Here is an 11,110-nt window from a genome sequence, read left to right on the forward strand (position 1 = left end):
CACAAAATAAGACAAACAATTGTGCACCAGTTTACCGAGGCAGCCATCTGGGGCTCCATCTTGTCACAGAACCAATATGTTCCAACATAAAACCAATGTTATCTTACAATAACTGATTTTGAGTTTACAAGAAACACATTTGCTGCAATCAACCACATTTATGTAATTCGTGGAGATTAAAAAGTAGATATGAAAACCAATCATACATTAAAAATGTTGTTGCTTTGAAAATAGCTTTCAAGGTATGTTTAATATATAGACAAATTAAAGGAAAAATAAACATAACGTGTCTCGGTAAGGTGTTGGGCCACCAAGTGCCATCAGAACTGCTTCAATGTCTCTGGAATGCTGCTGGAGGATTGGAACACCATTCTTCCAAAAGATATTCTCTCATTTGGTGTTTGGATGATGGCGGTGGAGTGTGCTGTTTAACATGTCTGTCCAAAATCTCTCATAGGTGTTCAATTGGTTTGAGATCTGGTGACTGCAAAGGCCATATGATTCACACCATCTTCATACTGCATCTAACCATTCATTGTCATCCTGAAAGAGACCCAATAATGATTTCTTAAAGTCGCCTAGATCTTTTCCTCTTGCAATCTCAATCAAAAATCAAGGTCAACTGGCCTGCTCGGCATTTTTATACATGCTACAGAGCATTATCTGATTTTAATTGATTAATCGTATCATGCAGAACCCCCGTATGGAAGCATCTGCAATTGTCATGTTCCACCACTCATTAATTCAGGTTTTCCCATTTTTCACCTGTAGCTACTATAACTAACAATAGCAACTACTACTGTATAACATAACGTTTACCTGAAAATGTTCATCGACTTCACTGCATATTAACGATACACGTCGTCTTGCGTCGATGGAGAACTAGAGAAAATAGATGTTTTGATTAACATAGTTTCCATTTGTATGAGGAGCATTCAGCTTTCAGGAGCACCCACCTTGCCGTTTGTCTGTTATAAAAAAAAATCCAAGAAATACATATATCCCAAAAAGTATGAAATCTTTACATTATTATAATTATGGACATTTGCTGAAAAGTTTTAACATCATCACAATGCCAAAATCGAAGCACTACTGTCTTTGGGTGTTATTCACAGAAGGTTCAATTCGAGGGCATCTATCTTTAAAACTCTTCCGTGTTTGCTGGATAATATCTATAGATAACTTATTCTACTTTGTTAAATATATTTGCGGAAACTTCCAAACATTCTTTCAAGAGATATTATCAGTAAAACGATTCAGGTTATGACAGCACGTAAGATCATGTTGAATCAAGGCACGTATAGCTCTATTGTTATTGTAAGGACCAGAAGAAAAAAATGCTTATGGGCTTCCATACTTCCATAGTCAACTCTGTGACAACACTTTTCCTTTAAGGGGACATAGATTATATATTCCAAGACAGAAGTCGCATTATTTTTTCAACCAGTAGACTAAAATACATTTACAGTAAATGTTGTTTTGTATAATCTACATTATATTAATGCTATAATATTTGACATTTAAGAGGTAAGAGATGTATGCTTGGTAAATTGAACTACTGTTAGTACGTTAACGTCTGAGCTAATGCCAGCTAGCTGGCTAGTAAACGTTTACTGAGTATTCAAAGTAGCTAGCTTGCTACGTACAGTCAGTACAGCAAATAAATGCTGATTATAATAGCGAGCTAAGTCAATAGCTAACTGTAAGTCGTTTCTAATTAGTTGGTTCTTGATCAATACATTGACATAAACAAACGCACTAGATAACGTAAAGTACGCTTGCTTGTTTCTTTTGTCCCGTTAGCTAACCATCGAGTCCTGAAATGTTTTGGTTAAAGGCATTGCATGACTAGTTAACTAGTGTCAGTATTGTAGTTTGCTATACTCCAATTTGTCCATGTTGTTAGTTAAATAACTATTTCTCTAACTACCGAAGTTAGTTAACATTATAGTATTGTACATAACCATACTGTCAGTATCGTTAACGTTAGCTAGCTTGCCTGTATCAGGGCCACCGTAGCTATGACTCTGACTTAAGATGGCTAGCTAACTACTCTAGCCAACATTAGCTAATTCGTGATCATCAAAATGCTACAGAAGCCAATAATCCTCGTTGAGAGCAGCCAACACGATTTGAATGGGAAGAGCAGTTGTCTTCGCTTTTGATTTACTGAATGTATAACCAACGTCCAGGAGGAATAGTTTTGCTGTCCTGAACAGAGGATTGATATTTAACTAAATGCCCTCCCTTCATCCTGTTATATCAGATTATGAACGGTAAAGAATATAGGCTGGATGTCTCTGTGCACGGGTGATGGCAGCACGTTCACAGTCATATGATAGCAACTCCAGTGACACTGAGAACTGGGAACGAAAAACAACCAGCCGAACTCGCAGACTCTGCAAGCACTCGAGGTGAGGCAATTAGCTACTTTTACATTTGTATGGTCAGAGACACATTGTAGTAATAAAAAAATAAACTAAAAACATACAATTGTAAGGCAATTACATTTGTAGAATTGTTTGCTTTAAAACCATCTTATAAAATATGTCGCAAACTCAGAAATCTACTGGTTGCTGTAAGTTGAATATACCGATATATGTTTTTACAATTCTAACGGACACTAAGACACTGATACATTCATAACCATGTATACAAGGCTGTAGTTAGATGTTTTTCAGCATACTTTTGAAATGTTTCATTTAGATTTTCAGTTAAACACGATCACATTTTAAGAAAACGTACAGTTTATTTACTGGTAAAAGAAATACAGTAACATAATTACATCACGGGTCTCCGGTCAGGTTGTGCTAATCTCTGCTTGACAGACAATTTCATAAGTGGTACTGTAGATTTGTCAAATGCCAAAAGCAACATTTGGATTTACCACTACTCTTGATCCATTTTAGATACAAACACCATAGAATATGGTAATCCGTTTAATGGAACTCCTCCTTAAAAATAGAAATGCCAAGGCAACACGTAAGAAAATGTGGGGGTAAGATTGTGAAAAACCCTCCTTAACTGCCTGCAAAGTTAGGCTACATTTACTTTTACTCTATAATTTGTGCACATTTTTCACACTATGTTGAGGTAAACATCAGGCTATGATTTCATCCCCTGTATATGTTAATGCCATCATCAACAATCCTCTGCTTTACAACTAGTAACGACTTACTACATCCACAGATTTCTTTATCAGCTGTTAACACTTATTACTTCCTGAAAATTATAATTCCTAAATGTTATGCAATGAAAACAGCCAAATATAGAATAATCTGACTTGAGTAACTACATTATGGGTCTGTACCATTAATAAATCATGACAGATTTGAGAAATATTTTCTTTGTTAGATCAAAGTTTTCTATCCCTCACACACTGACGCGTTCCTTTGACATGCGTCAGTCCTAAAGTTTACATCTACAGAGGCGCTTATACATAATGAGCTTCAAAGTAAGTTTTTGCTACCATTATAAAGCTTGTTGGATCTCCATTAATTGTGTTTAAATGGCAGAATGCAGGCTTTATCGTTCTGAGCAAAAAGTCTCAGCCACAACATTTCTGAATGTTTACCCTAAAACACTGAACCCGAAACCCCATTATATGGCGTATAATTCTCACTCAAGTAAAGGGCTGCTCAACCCTGTTTTTGGAGATCTACTATCCTGTGTGTTTTCTCTCCAACCCCAGACTAGTATGATTTAGTTTCAAATTCAGCTAATTATTAGAATTAGGGTTGGAGAGAAACTACAAGAAGGTAGGCTAGATCTCCATGAAAAGGGTTGGGCCTTGCTCTAGCCTATAATAGTTGACTATTATAGCTCACCTCATACAAATCAGCCTAAGAAATTAGTTGCTATAAGTTATGCAGCCTAAAAACAACTATTAAATAAAGATAAATATATTTGGTAATGGAATTGCAGCCTTTAATACCTTAACAATGATATCAGTGAATTCTGTTAGCTTTACTTGATACTTAATGATGTGTCCGTTTTTGTAAAAATAATTACATGACACTGTGCAATGTTTCAAAAGCCAACAGGAGGACATTTAAGAAAACAAATCAAAATATGTTGTTATTAGCATTTTTTATTAATGTTGCAGGGTACGTACAGAGTGCGTGAGGTGCTTTAAGTACTTGAATTTGTGTCTCAGAAATTATACTTCAAACTTTGAAAGTCCTTGAAATGATTTTAGCAATGTATTAGTTTGGCTGTTCCGATATATGCTGCCAATTATTTTATTACAGAACAGTTTTTCAGATGTACCACCTACACTAGTTTCCAGTTGTGATTTCATCACTGCTGCGCTAGCTCTGCTGCGCTTGGTACCACAGAACCACAATGTTGACTTCAATTTGTCTTTCCCTTGATTTAGAAAAAAAGTGATACAATGCCTCTTTCATATACATAATTAACTGAGGCTCCATATACGTAAATAAAAACAGTTCATAGCTTGATGCCACAGTGAATGCATCGAAGAGTATTCATACCCCTTAACTTTCACTACATTTACAGACTGAATTTATAAATGACCGCATTTATTCCCTCCCCCATCAGTCTACACACAATATCCCGTAATGACAAAGCAAAAACATAATGACAAAGCAAAAACTCCTTTTTAGAATCGTGCGCCAATTTATTGAAAATGATTTAACATTTACTCACCTGGTTTAATAAAAAATGTTTTTACTGGAGGTAAAAGCTGGTTTCAGCGAGGATCTAGCCCTGGGCCACACTGTCACTGCTGACAGAATCTGCGTTTCTCTGATTACAGCAGACACGATTTGAGTTTCACCACTGCAGCTTAGAGGTCTGTGCATGCTGTAATACTACCTGAGGGGAAGAAAGAAAACAGAGACTGAGAAGGAGAGATTGAAAGTATGTGCTGTCTGTGTAGAGTTTGACTGCAATTAGTATTCAGTGTGCTTTTTGCTCTGGCCAGTGCTCAGTCGCGTGCATCTCGACTGGAGGTAGATCGGGTGAAGATGAGTCTACATGGTGCTAGCGGGGGCTGTGACCGCTCCAGCGACCGCTCTCGGGACTCCTCACACGAGAGGGGAGAGGGCCAGCTCACCCCCTGCATTAGGAACATTACCTCACCCACCCGCCAGTACAACAGCGGTAAGTGGAACGTCCTGCCGGGTCTAAAGTAGGATTTGTAAGGAAACATGTTGTGTTCTAATGTTGATGTGTAATTCACTGGCCTCTACCACTGGCTGTGTGGTGGTGGTGACTGTTGTCCTACTTGTGGTGGTGACTGTTGTCCCTCCCCTGCCTCCTCCAGACCGTGAGCGGGACGGTGGCTCCAGGCCCAGCAGCCCCCGGCCTCAGAGGATTTCACCCAGCAGCTCCAGTAGCAGTGGGGTGATCAGCAGCCGTAACAGCAGCCTGTCCAGCACGGAGGGCTGCTTCAAGAGCCTGGGGGTGGGGGAGGTGGTGTTTGTGTATGAGAATACGAAGGAGGGACTGGGCACGGGCATGGGTACCCGCAGCATCAGGACGCCAGGCTCCGAGAGGGTCACTCTTATTGTAGATAACACGCGCTTCGTAGTTGACCCTTCAATCTTCACAGCTCAGCCCAACACCATGTTGGGAAGGTAGGTCCAATGTCATTGTTCTACATGACGACTAGAATCACCCATCTGTTGCTGGATTTGTTGTACCCGTTTGGCTGTATGAGATGGAAGAGCCTGTGTGGGCTATTGGTTTTTTAAAGAATAAATTCTGAGCAACACTGAAATGGAACCTCTTTTGTGGTTTCTTGCAGAATGTTTGGATCTGGAAGGGAACATAATTTCACCCGACCCAATGAGAAAGGGGAGTATGAGGTTGCTGAGGGCATCAGCTCCACGGTATTCAGAGCCATCCTGGTCAGTCAAACCACTCTGTTACTAAGTACAAAATAATCTTTTACTAGCAAGTTCAATTATTGACTGTTTGCTTTTTAAAAACTACTTATTTGATCTAGCAATCTTAAGTCATTTGTTGATTGATACTTTGTGTACTCAGTTATAAAGAAATGTGAGAACAGGTACAAGAATCAATACCAGTAGCTGTGCGCTGCTGATGAGATTGGTTCCAGTATAGACTGTTATTGACAAACTGGAATCACTCTAGCCTCAGAGGCACAACCCTTTTGAAAGATACACTGTTTTATTCTTGTATTAGCAGAGCTCTACTAATGCCCATGGCAGTAAACCGATATGTGCACTTAAGGGAGATGGTAGAGTCTGATTGATTTTATTTAACAATTTAAAAAAAGACATAATAGTTAAAGATGTGACACTGATGTAAAAAAAAAAATGGCAGACTGTTTTCTTTGTGGTCCCTAAGGTGCATGCTGCAATTTCTGCAGTATGCAATAAATAAAATAGTAAATTAATACAATTGTATAGATTGCAACAGTAGCTAAATCTGTGGTTTTAAACCTCCGGATCTTTCACAATTTTGTTATAACCTTGAACTAGCACATCTGAATCATGAATCCAGGGCTTTCAGATTGGTCTTCAAACCGGTGTACTGACTTACTGTGGTCACTGAAGCTCCCATGGGTTTTAACCCGTGTCCTGATAAAATGTCGAAATTGCCCCTTGTGTCATCATGGCCACCTAATTATCCCTAGTTTCCCATTTGCTATTCCAGGGGTGTGGAAAATATTGCCCGGCCCACAATAGGTTTGAAGTAGAAAAAAAATAAAATAATACACTCTAGGCCGTGGTTGAATGTCTAAAACTGAGGTCAAATGTAACCATCACCTCTACGTTTTGGTCCCACGATTCAGATAATCTGAGTACATTTGTTCGCAGGACCCCCAACCTATCCAAAAGTTGTATGTATCGGTCAGTCTGTTGAAAATGTATGTAGAAGAATCTTGTGTTCCTCTGTTGAATATCTAAATCCTAATGTGGCCCCAGAGCCAAAAACTTCCTTCTGTTGTATGACTTAGCCCAGGCTACCACTAGGTGCCATGGCAACTACCATTTTACCGTGGAGAAGGGTGGGGGACTGATATCTGTGCGAGGGTGGCAGTTTCTGTAATGGCTGCCTTTGTGTTTTCTCTATGTTCACTCTTTAACTGTCAGGATTACTACAAATCTGGAATAATCCGTTGCCCCGATGGAATCTCCATTCCTGAGCTGAGAGAGGCGTGTGACTATCTGTGCATCTCCTTTGACTTCAGCACCATCAAGTGCAGAGACCTCAGTAAGTTCCCCCTTTTTTCCATACTTGATCTGCTTTGCTCAGTTAACATTATTATTATTATTATTATTATTATTATTATTATTATTGATTAATCTGTCTGTAGAGGCCGATGGCGTTCTGGTATGTTAGTGTGCTAGTTTATACCTAGGGACTGGTGACTCCTGACTGACCGGTCCCTTTGTCCATAGGTGCCCTCATGCATGAGCTGTCTAATGATGGTGCCCGGTGCCAGTTTGAGTTTTACCTGGAGGAGATGGTTGTGCCTTTGATGGTGACCAGCGCACAAAGCGGGGAGAGGGAATGCCACATCGTTGTGCTCACTGATGATGATGTAGTGGACTGGGACGAAGAGTACCCGCCACAGATGGGAGAAGAGTACTCGCAGAGTAAGTGAAGACCACGCCTTCTTGGTCTTGCTAATAATCACTACTGCCTTGGAATATACTGTGTGTGTCTTGTTCATTTACCTTAATTAGTAAACTTGAAGCAGTAGTAGTTGGTGATTCTGACAATGAAGCCCTTTATCTGCTTCCCCAGGGGATAGCATTTATTGAATGGTGTACAGAATTATGTTTAAGGTAGTTTGCCATTAGTGCAGTGACTGTTCAACATTAACAGCTTTAAAATGTTTCTTTGTGTTTCATAAAATGTTGTCTTCTTTCTCTTTTTCAGTAATATACAGTACAAAACTATACCGGTTCTTCAAGTACATAGAAAATAGAGATGTTGCCAAATCAGTTTTAAAGGAGAGAGGCCTAAAGAAAATAAGATTGGGAATTGAAGGTAAAAATATGCTTTTATCAGGTATTTGCAGTGGTTTGGGACCAAAATTCAGGAGTTTGGTTCAGCATTGTAAATTCACTGTTTCTGTTGTCTGTACTCAGGTTACCCTACATATAAAGAGAAGGTGAAGAAGCGCCCTGGTGGCCGTCCTGAGGTCATCTACAACTATGTCCAGAGGCCCTTCATTCGCATGTCCTGGGAAAAGGAGGAGGGGAAAAGCCGCCATGTTGACTTCCAGTGTGTGAAGAGCAAGTCCATCACTAATCTGGCCGCAGCGGCTGCAGACATCCCCCAGGACCAACTGGTCAACATGCACCCCGGCCCTCAGGTGGACGAGCTGGACATCCTCCCCAACCAGCCCCTCAGTGGACACCACAACGATCCCGGCGACCCAGATGCCCCCTCACCTGCCGTCTGAGGACGGCCCATCCCCGACACCTCCCTCCCCAGCGTACTGCATGGAGCAAGAGGGGCACCATAACCATATTGCCTTGGCACCTCCTCCACAGCCTTAGAGCCTCAAGGACCTGGTCGACTGTAAAAAATTTAAAATAGAAAATAATAAAAGAGAACCCGTAAGGAACTAGACTGGCAAAAGGGCATATTTCTCCTTTTTCATTTTTTTTTTACTTGACCAAAGGAACTTATGTTTTCTGTTAAGTGTTTGAAATGAATTTAGCAAACCCATTTATTTGTTATTATTTTGAACATATTATTTACTGTGGTTACTGTGCATCATTTGATGAGTTTGGGTTGTGCACTGTTTGGTGTTAGTGTTCTACCCCTCAGTGTTTTTCACTGGTGTTGTTCTGGACTCCTGGGAGGCCAGACAAATGAATACCATAACTGTTTGGAGAACAGGGGCAGAGTGTGATGCCTGGCCAAGGAAATGACAGTTGTATTCCCCTCCGATATCCTTTTAGTCAACAGGGTGAGCTGGTTGACATGGGATTGGTATGTAATGCTGCGCTCTTCCCTGTGTAATCAGCAGGACCTCGAATGTTGTGATCGGAATCCTTTTATTAAAAGCTTGAAAAATCATTGTTTAAAATAAAGACATTGAATCACTACCCAATATGGTGTTTTAGTCATTCAGTCCCTGTCACACTTGTTATCCATTTAATAGAAGTTGAGTGTTTTTTCTTTCACATTCTAATATATTTTTTATACATAGACTAGATTGTAGGGTAAGGCAATGTGTTTTACATTTAAGACATGATTACTTCAACTAGTATTTCAAAGTACAATTTGCAAAGGCATTGGGCTGCTAGCAGACGAGTGGCTGGGAAGTCCCATTGGTGATATAAATTGGCCAGCATGAGTGAGCTTGCCCTCAAGCATTGACACGTGACTGGTTGGAAGATCAGTGTAGGAAAAAAAATTGCTTGGTGCAAATGCCTAAGAGGAAGGCAATCTTTTAACTCTCCCAAGTACAGTTGTTAAAAACAACGCAGAAGATACAACTGAATATGACCAAGTTTGAAAGGTTTTACATTATGCAATACCTGGCCTGCAATTATGTGGTTCAACTTCACCTAAATCCAGAGTTTTCCATTTATGGGTAATTTGGATGAAGACTGCGCCTTGTTGCTATGATACAACATTTGCAGAGTCATCGGGGGTCAGTTGTGGAGCACATCCTGTATGTGTGGGTGGACACCAGAGGCTGTGAGATGGTCCCGGAAGGGGAGTGGGTGAATAGAAATGGTGTGCCCCCACAATATACACAAGTCAGTGTGTGGGTTGGATGGACAATATCAATCAGTCTCCTAGCAACTACAGCAAAGGAACTCAGATTGTTTCCCATACCACAGAACATGTTTTAGTAAACTAACTTGGATTTCTACTTTTTTGTAACTTTTTTTGGTGCAGTCAAAAACGGATCTATCGCCAGTGGATGTATTTGGCAGTTTCTGCTCTATATGCTTTTTAAGTTGTCATTTCAGGTTGAAAAGAAGTGACTGCTAAATGATCTACTCAACTTAATTTCAGAAACTGTCATAACACATATGCAGTAACAGATGGAATTTCCACCAGTGTGATTGGCTGGCATATTTTAGAAATAAGGCAGGAGGGGTTTGGTATATGGTCAGAAAACCACGGCTAGGAGCTTTGCTTACGCAGGATGCACTGCGGAGTGCCTGTATATAGTACTTACCTAAGGCATTTTTGCAAGAATTCTTATTGCTGTTATAAACCAATTTGAACCAACTGGTTTATAATCGCCTATTGATTTCTCTCCTCCGACCTGGATGTGGTGTTAAAATGGAAATGTTTTCTTTTTGTGGCTGGGACAAATGGCTTGCTTAAACTGGTTGCTTAATATTAACACAGTTCGCTATGTGTTTAACAAAATACAAATTGCAGCACAAACCTATTGGCATCTCAGTGCAATAAATGTAAAAAAAAAAGGACACAATGAAGACTTTCAACTTACTACTAAAAATAACGGATATATTGTCATTCTATTAATTTAGATGTTTCAGAATTTATCTCAACAATTCTCAGCCCCCTCAAAACAGGTACACAAGTCTTGTAAACTAGGCCGTTTTACGCTGCTAGTTTTGTGCCGGGGGACTAGCATCAGCATGTTCTGTCTCACTTCCAATTAGTTTATTTGACTGGGACATGGGTCTGAATCATGTGCTGAGTTATCCTTTTGGATCCAAGGAATTCCCTCTCAGATTTCAGGCTATTAATCTGTAAAAGCACTTGTGTGAAAATTGCAGATGTAAAAAGGGCTTTATAAAATAGATTAGATTGATTGGTCAGTAAAACCAATGAGATAACCTTATGCAGGATTATATTATGTAGTCCTGCCTTATGCAACTTAATTAAACATGCAATTGTAATGCCCTCATAAAGAATTCAGACCCCTTCACTTTAGCAACGTTTTGGAACTACAAACTCTTCCTAGAACTTTCTCTTCAGTACTCCATCAGGCCTTTAACATGAATCTTCACCCCAGTATGAGGTCCTGTGGACTCTGAATCAGGTTTTCATCAAGGAATCTCTCTGTTTGGCTCTGTTCATCCTTCCCTCAATTCAGAACAGTCTTCCAGTTCCTGCTGTTGTGAGGCATCCCCATAGCTAGACAAAAGCCATACCTGAGTAAAAGGCA

The 11,110-nt window shown here is 39.9% G+C and overlaps 1 protein-coding gene across 1 annotated transcript; it reads left to right on the forward strand.

Moving 5' to 3' along the window:
* Window positions 1-1,348: 1,348 nt before the first annotated feature.
* On the forward strand, window positions 1,349-9,081 carry btbd10b (BTB (POZ) domain containing 10b). The gene is made up of 9 exons (XM_010881107.5): window positions 1,349-1,527; window positions 2,267-2,414; window positions 4,946-5,124; window positions 5,288-5,600; window positions 5,771-5,873; window positions 7,086-7,206; window positions 7,395-7,592; window positions 7,879-7,989; window positions 8,091-9,081. The coding sequence occupies exons 2-9, from the start codon at window positions 2,314-2,316 to the stop codon at window positions 8,405-8,407; spliced, it is 1,443 nt and encodes a 480-aa protein (XP_010879409.1). The 5' UTR covers window positions 1,349-1,527; window positions 2,267-2,313; the 3' UTR covers window positions 8,408-9,081.
* Window positions 9,082-11,110: the final 2,029 nt, after the last annotated feature.

Source organism: Esox lucius, chromosome 2 (assembly GCF_011004845.1).
Source record: "Esox lucius isolate fEsoLuc1 chromosome 2, fEsoLuc1.pri, whole genome shotgun sequence".
Lineage (NCBI taxonomy): Eukaryota > Metazoa > Chordata > Actinopteri > Esociformes > Esocidae > Esox > Esox lucius.